This window comes from Passer montanus, unplaced genomic scaffold (assembly GCF_014805655.1).
Source record: "Passer montanus isolate IOZ18808 unplaced genomic scaffold, ASM1480565v1 scaffold31, whole genome shotgun sequence".
NCBI lineage: Eukaryota > Metazoa > Chordata > Aves > Passeriformes > Passeridae > Passer > Passer montanus.
The window spans coordinates 10,141,980-10,150,408 of NW_024367819.1; the positions used below are offsets into that span (position 1 = coordinate 10,141,980).

Genomic DNA, 8,429 nt, shown 5'->3' on the forward strand with positions numbered 1-8,429 from the left:
GGAATGCTCTGGAACTACAGATTTGCACATGCTGCAGTTACTGGTATCCCACTGCAAGAATCAGGTCCCACTTTTGTAACAGAGATCTTTGACAGAAGATCAGGAAACACAGCTTCCAGTTTCAAAGACATTTAGCAAAAAACTTGTCATTAACACATCAGCAAAAGAACTACCTACACTACAGAACAGAATAGCACAACTGAATCTCAGCAAAGCAATTTCCTTGTGTAGGGATTCTCTAGAAATTCATACTTGAACAGCAGCATAGCCACTATTACACAAAAGCTGAAAGAAAACAGAAGGACAGAAGATGAAAAATAAAGTTATGTGAATGGCACAGGTGGTGCTGCCTAACAGCTACAGGACAAAACTTGCAACACTTGGGTTTCATTCACAGGTTTGCCATTTGTCACAGACCTGCTGGGTGAACTCAGGCTGCTCCTTCCTCCACCTGCCTGGAGATCTGCCTCACTTACACTGAGATGACTTAAATTAAAAAGTTAACTCAGTGCTCTACCACAACTCAACGAAAACAAAAAAATTAAACTTCACACTATTTTAAAGATACTGTTGGAACTTGAGACATACAAACTTCTTGGTATAGAACTCAAAGCACCTACTGCAAGACACCTCTTAAAGATTCGAATTCTAGCTTCCTGTAAGAAATTTGAATTTTCAGTGTCAGTCTGGAATTACAAAGCAGCAGCCACAAGTCTTGTCCCACCCCTCCTGAGGTTATGGTTTGAAAAAATATAACTTTTAAAATGTATTTTAATACTTCTTCATAACTTTTAACATACTCAGCACCTGACAGTACTACATGAAAGAGAAAAGGAAGACACCTTAAGTTAAATCTCTCACTTAATAATCCCCAGCTCATACCCTGTTATCTTTAGCTATTTCCCCTCTAGAAATATGCAATGCCTTTATTTCACAGGCATCCAAGGGTCTTGATGTTAGGATGTTCCAAGAAACTATTTTTGAAGTGACATCAGAAATCTGCTACAGTCAGTCAATGCAGCTAGCACTTTTTCCAAGAATAAAATAACCTCAACTTTAGAAAGTAACATTTCCCCTTGATTGAATGAAATTTGACAGGTGAAATTGAGCAATCTCATAGAGCATCCCAGACACGCTTTGTTCAGTTTTAGTCCCTTCTCCACGCCAATCAGATCAAACTAAATACTCGGCCTTAACAGCTACCCATTTATACGAGAAAGGTATGGCTTACCAGATAGGGTAAGCTTCATAAAAACGTTCTCTTCAAAAAGACAAGATTTCTGTACGGGTATTGGCTGGCTCAATTTATTCTAGAGCTAAAACATACTTGAGAGAAATGCTCTAAGACCACCCTGACTTTCATGTCTATCTCAGACAGAAACCAGCACCTCCCTTTCAAGCGATGTTGCTAACACTCCCCAAGCTAACCAGCTTGCTGCAGCCTAAGCAGAGGCATTTAAAAATTAACACAAAGGTTTTGAGTTCCTCTGAACGGAAGCCTTCCACTTCCCCCTTACAATCTGAATTGAGCCCCGGTAGCTCTGACAAGCATCCTGCACACATCCTTGCTTTAATTATTGTAGGTGACCTCTGATGATGGCCTGACAACTTCACCTCTCAACCTATTACAAAGTAAGGCCTAACCCCTTGCATCCACGGGTTCCCTCGCACTGCGTGAATCGCTGCTTCGGCCAAGAACCACCCATCCGACACAGACCAAGGTGATTTACAAAAGGGCACGGGTTGGTGCCCCGCCATCCCCTGCCATCGGCCTCCCTGCCGCGGCCGGCTCCAGAGGAGTTCGTGCGATCCCAGCCCACCGCCCCACTTCCCGGAGGGGCCGCAGGAGGCGGCCGAGGCCCCCCTTCCCTCTGGGGCTGCAGCAGCCCGCGGGGCCCCGGCTGCTCACCCCTGCACGCCCGGGCTGTATTTCCTGGTCTTCCAGGGGGTGCCGGGGCTCTGCAGCGCCGGCTGAGGCGGCTGCCGCTGCTGGTGGGGGGAGTTGTTGACGGCGACGCCGCGGCTGCCGGAGAGCAGGTAATTCATCCCATAGGTGCTGGCTTTATTCTCCCGTTTCCTGCGGCCCGGGTGGTACTGGTGCTGCTGGGGAGACGCCGGGGGCGGGTGCGGGCTGCGCGCCGGGTGCGGCGGCTGGTGGTGCCCATTCACAGCGTTCACTTTGTTCTCGTGGAAGTTAAAAAACTCCCCGGGTCCAGCCCCGCTGCCCAGAAGCCCGGGAGGAGCCACCGCCACCGCCCGGGGGCCGCCTGAGGAAGAGGAGGAGCCGCCGCCTCCACCACCGCTGCACGATCCCGAGGAGGAGAAGCCGGGGCTCTCGGTGCCGGACTCCACCGACGAGCAGGAGGACGAGGAAGACACGGAGGGCGACTTCTGCAGCCGCCGCCCTCCCTCGCCGCCGCCGTTCACCGCCGCGGGGCCGCCGGGGACAGCGGGCACCAGTCCGGTCAGCAGGGCCGGCGGGGAAGGCGAAGGCGACGGCGGCGAGGAAGAGGAGCAGCAGGCGCCGGGCGCCCCGAGCCGCACGCAGCCGTGCCCGCGGGGCGGCGAGGCGGCAGAGTCCAGCGCCGGGGAGTTGAGGCAGAGGTAGTGCGGGAAGCTGGCGCCGCCCCGGCCCCCCACGCCCTGCGAGGTCTCCCAGATCTGCATCCACAGCGCATTCGCGGGTCCTTTCTGCTCGGGCTGGATCCAGGCCACGCGGGGATCCATCCACGCCCGCCCGCCGCCGTCCCTCACCGCCCGGCCAGAGCTCCGCGCCGCCGCCCGCTCACCGCCCGCTCCCTCCCTCGCTCGCTCGGCCCGGCAGCGGCGCTAGGAGCGGCCCGGCAGCAGCGGCATGTGTCGCGGGGAGGAGGGAGCGAGCGAGGGCGGCAGGGCGGCCGGAGGCAGAGCCGGGCGAGGCGAGCGCGGCTCGGGAGGAAGCGAAGGCGGCGCAAACTGTACCCGGCGCTGCCCGGAGCGCTCCGCTCGCCGTTCCAATGTGGCGTGTCCCCCTCGCCAGGGCCAGAACCGGCACTGCGCATGTCCCGCAGATTTTAAACCTTCACCGGAGACGGCCGCCCTGGCAACCGCACATGCGCGGGAAGCGGGAGGGAGACGGGAGCTGGGAATGCTCCCGCGCCGGCGCGCAGCGCGCGGCCGTGCCTCAGCCCCGGCGGCGCGCGGGGGCGGCCCCGACGCCGTGCCCGCGGCTCCGTAACTCCCGGAGTCACGGGATGGGTCCGGCTGGAAGGGACCACAGCGGTCCAGCCTCCCTGCTGCCCGAGCAGACGCGTCCCAGAGCACGCGGTTGCGTCCGGACAGTTCTTGAAAATCTCCCGTGAGGGAGACTCGACGCCTCTCTGGGCAGCCTGTTCCAGTGTGTGGTCACTCACAGGAGGTTCTTCCTCATGTTTAGGTAGAACTTCCTTTGCATCAGTTGCTGCTCTTTACTTGTTGTCCTATTGCTTGGCACCGCCAAGAAGAGCCTGGCTCCATCCTCTTGACAACTTTCCTTCAGATTCTTGCAGGCATTCATGAGGTTCCCTCTCACTTGTCTTCCCTTCATGTCCGTGAGCGGCTGGCACAGCTGCAGCCCTGCCTCCGTGCTGCTTTCTCACAAATACTCATTGTCTGACCCCTCCATGACACAGCTCATCCCTTTGGAGAAGTGTCGCCCAGTTCCCACAAAAATAAAAGGGTGGATTTTGAGGACTAGGACCTCTCTTCAGGGGACAAGCATGTGCAGGCAGACCTCCTTTGGGGAGGCCGAGCAGTGGAGAGCGACAGGCATTCATGAGGTTCCCTCTCACTCGTCTTCCCTTCATGTCCGTGAGCGGTTGGCACAGCTGCAGCCTTGCCTGCGTGCTGCTTTCTCACAAATACTCATTGTCTGACCCCTCCATGACACAGCTCATCCCTTTGGAGAAGCGTCGCCCAGTTCCCACAAAAATAAAAGGGTGGATTTTGAGGACTAGGACCTCTCTTCAGGGGACAAGCATGTGCAGGCAGACCTCCTTTGGGGAGGCCGAGCAGTGGAGAGCGTGGAGCTGGGCAGGGCCATTCTGCTCCCCGGGGGAAAGGGGAGGCCTGGGTGATGTGTCCAGGCAGCACCATGCAGTTCATAGCCAAGGGAAGGCTTTCCTCGGGCTGGTAGCACCAAGACAGCACCGCAAAGCACCACATTTCCACTGGGTACTTCAGTTTTTATTGAGCTTGAGTCCAGGACTGTGGACAGGACAGGGAGACAGTGCCAGTGCCAAGGGGTGTCTCTAAGGGATGCGTTTCGCATGCAGTGATCACTAAATAAAATGGACACTGCGATTGGAACAAGATCAGACACACCATGATCTGAAGATTTGCTTTAAGATCCAGCCTCCCAAAATGATGTCCATAATGGTTCTCTTTCTATCCAGAGATTTGCCTGTTTCCTTGAGCAGCTTCAGCGTGCATATGGATAAAGTGTCCTCTCCTGAGGTACCCCCAGAAACTCCAGCAGTCTAGGACTCCCCAGACTGTTCAGTAGAGCCCTTAACGTGGCTGCAGAACAGCACGGAGAAGAGTTGTCCGTGCATAAAGCCAAACACTATCAGGGAATCATAGTTAGAGCAGCCCTCCAATGCTGTTGCGCAGTACTTCTTGAATGAACTAGCTGCTGCAGAAGGTGAGAAAAGGAGAGGTCCTGCTCTCCATAATCCTGCTAATTCCTTTCTCTGCTGCCTTGCACAATCCCTGATATTGATCAGTGAGCCAATTTAACTTTTTAATTCAGAGAAGACCATACTTGGAAGAAAAGTAATAGTTTTCAGCAGTTCATTTTGAATTAGCTTACTTTGTGATCAGAGCTGGCACTAAGGGTGGAGAGAGGATGACAGAACAAGAGTGTCATTTGTTAGCAAAAGATAGTTGTTCTTGATGCAGTTGTATTCTCGAACTATGCCTTTAGACTTCAGAGCAAGGGAAACTGATATGAGGGTGACAGCCTAATATTTATTACTGGAAGTCATTCAGAAAAAGCAGGTCATTAATTTATTTTTGTTAAGGAATAGAACTGTTTTCAGGACTAACAGCCAAAGTACACATGAAAGTACACAATAAACTAACCAAACCCAAACCACATGAAAGAGCTACTAATTATTTCTCATGCAGGAATATGTTCACCACAATTTCTTGCATGGTCAATGAAGTGTTCAGATTTTCCACTTGAGTTACTGATAGCAGTCCTTCGTTTTACGGTTAATCTTCCAAAGGATTTTGGATTGTTTTGGTCTGGTTTTAGTTGAACTTGAAACAAGACAAATAAACAGGCCCCTCGACTCTGTTCTTTTTATATAGATGTAAGAAATAAACCAGAGAATTACACTGTCTCTTCTTTCAGCCCTGAATACTTTGCATCCTTGCCTCTATGTCGGCCTGGGTACAGCAAGGAGAGGTGAGGATCGACAGTATTTCTGCAAGCATAGCTGCTGTGGTATGCTAATGGTTGGGAGAGTTACTTTGTAGATCAACACTGAAATATTGAAAAGGCTGAGGCAGCTACAGAGCTAACATCTCAGCCTTTTTATTTCCGTGTTTTGACTTTTCATACATCCAGTAAAGGTCACATCTTTAACCTGCTGAGTTAAAACTCAGGAATACTGATCAATGTTTTCATAGAATCACAGAGTGGTTTGCATTGGAAGGAACCTTAAAAATCAACTAGTTCCAACCCTCCTGCCATAGGCAGGGACACCTTCCACTACAGCAGGTTGCTCAAAGAGGGGGAGGGGGAAACCAAAAAGACACAGTGGCCAATCTTATGGAGACCTTTCCAAGCTCAACAGTTTCATGACATGTTTTCTTTGTTTGCTTCCCTACCCTGATGCCATCTTTTAAAAGTCGACACTTTCAAGAGGGCCTGATTTCCCTCTTTGCTAAAATTATCTTCATTTTCAGGTCTAAGTAGTAGAGACCACTGCTTTGTAGGAGGCAGTAACATAGAAACAGCTTTTGAATGAGGAGAGACTCTCACCAATCCCAACACTGTCTTGGAAGAGGCTAGGCTCTTTCCTAAAGTAGCCACAAAGACAGTTGTCTCTCACTGGCTTAAGCTGTGTTAGAATTTCTGAAGCTACAATAGTGCTTTGTCAGTTCTTTGTATGGGTTCAAGGCAGCACATACTATGTAAGTGTAATTGAGAACATGGGATGGATGGATGGATGGATGGATGGATGGATGGATGGATGGATGGATGGGCACAATGTGTTTGAAGGTACACATTTTAAAAAAATACTTGGAGAAGAAGGAAATCTCTGAGAAATCTATAAGCAATGATTTGATAATACACCAATTCCTTTATCTCATGATGATTTGTCAAAGCTTGTAGCACATCACTGAAATATCTCTGCAAAAAAGGAGGTATTACATGTTTCCTACATAAATGTGTAAAATATGGAGAAATAATACCCGGTGGTCTGTTGTGGCACAACAACAAGATTATCATCTTCTAACATCAGCTTTTTCTCTCTTCTGTTTCTAGCCTCTCCAGTGAGAAATCTAAATAAAGCATGTTTCTAATCTTGTCTCCTTAAAGTGAGAATTTCCCTCTAAAAGTAGCAAGTGAGAACTTCCTTTGCAAGGATTAAATTTTTTAAAGTCTTGTTGATTTTAATGCAGCTGTTCTTTACTGAGTGAAACTCCACACTGAAGATAAAATTCTCAGAATGTTTGGAAGTCAAGTATAGCTTGGATCAAAAATATCCTTTCTTTTCGATAAAGCTTCATTCCCACTGTTGAATTTGTGAGGATGCAGGTAATGAAAAGTCTCCCCCTATACTAGGCAGTGGTGAGGCTGCACCTTGAATCCTGTGTCCCCGCAAAGTTCTGAGCCCCTCAAATCAGGAAGGGCATTGAGGTGCTGGAGTGAATCCAGAAGAGGGCAGCAAAACTGATTAAGGGTCTGGAGCACGAATTCCATAAGGAATGGCTGAAGGGACTGAAGAAAAGGAGGCTCAGGGATGACCTTATCACTCTCTAGGACTGCCTGAAAGGAGGCTGTAGGCAGGTGGGGGTTGGTCTCTTCCAGCCATCCAGTGACAGCACAAGAGGATACAGCCTCAAGCTGTGCCAGGGGAGGTTTAGGTTGAACATTAGGAGGAATTACTTTATAGAAGGGGTGATTAGACATTGGAATGAGCTGCCCAGGGAGGTAGTGGAGTCGCCATCCCTGGAAGTGTATAAGGAAAGACTGGACATGATATTTGGATTTTGGCCCATATGACCTTGGTTCTGGCCACCCACAATCACACTGCAAGCCTCTGATGCATCACCTCCTTCATTTTCACTAGCTCTGATCTCTTTTGTAGCATTTGTGGCCCATAGCCATTCACTTAAGAGCTGGACTCAATGGTCCTTGAGGGTCCCTTCCAACTCAGAATATTCTGTGGTTCTATGGTGGGATCGATGGATGGAGAAGGCACAGAGACTAGGGCTCAGCAGTATATCTGACCACACTCATGCCTGATGAAGGCAAGAAGAGGAAAGAACTGAACAAATCAAGGTCTCAAGCTAGATGGGGGTGTGAGAGAAAGGCTGTCTCACCGAAGGAGGTGCATCTCTAACAAGTGACCTTCAGAGTGTGCTAGTCACCAGGAGATAATGTTGGGGAGGAGGTAATAGGGAGACAGTTTCCTTAGCTGCACTATCATCTTTTTTTTTTCTCAGTAAATACATTCCTGAAAGGGAGAGTGGAGATACAATTTTCATGTCTCAAATGTAGCTGGTCACAATAGGGAGACAAGTAGAAATCCAGAACATCAGTTTCTGGTTCTAACAAGGTATGATTTGGGGCATTCTTTTAATTTGTTGTCTGGAAATATGGGCTTCCACCTTCTTCAAAATGGCTTGTGTCTCCCATTAAAGAAGTCCAGGCATGAGTAACCCTGAACAGGTTTAAACCATGTTATATTTTCTCCCTTAAATCTTCTACTTGGCTCAGTCCTTCCTCTCTGTCCTAGAGGCAAGAGGCTCTATGTCCTCCTCTGATAAACCATAAGCATCAGCCGAATTTAAGTTGTTGAGGTATATTCAGAGCCAATTAAAGTACAGAGCCTGAAACAGCTGTCACCCACCAGCCATCTCCTCTTCCCACCCTGTCTTCCATGCTCTTACAAGGGCTGCCAGCCCTGTGTCAGGGAAGCTGAACACATGATAAATCAGTAGCTGAACAGCTGCAGCTTCCAGCCAGGCATGTTCATGCACATGAAAATCCTTTTCTAGCTGCCTACATAGAATAGCTGTGTGGTAAATAGAGAAAGCGTGGGAGGTGGTTCACAAGCCATTCCGTTCCCTTTGCATGCAGGGTGGGATCAGAGTGGGAGAGGGTGCACGGACGGCCGGGTGTGATTCTTTCCTCACACTGCTGGATGTGTGTCAACGCTTCTGGCGGGAACTGT

The 8,429-nt window shown here is 49.8% G+C and overlaps 1 protein-coding gene across 4 annotated transcripts in view; it reads right to left on the minus strand.

Annotated features, from left to right (window-relative positions):
- The window catches only part of TENT4A (terminal nucleotidyltransferase 4A), a 58,028-nt gene extending 55,005 nt beyond the window's left edge, over positions 1 to 3,023 (minus strand). For 2 of the 4 annotated variants that reach the window (XM_039714810.1, XM_039714809.1), the window contains exon 1: positions 1,910 to 3,023. In XM_039714810.1, coding sequence (XP_039570744.1) covers positions 1,910 to 2,727 — 818 coding nt within the window. In that variant the 5' untranslated portion in view covers positions 2,728 to 3,023. The remainder of the gene's footprint in view (positions 1 to 1,909) is intronic. The other 2 variants (XM_039714812.1, XM_039714811.1) reach the window with 1 other exon arrangement.
- Positions 3,024 to 8,429: the final 5,406 nt, after the last annotated feature.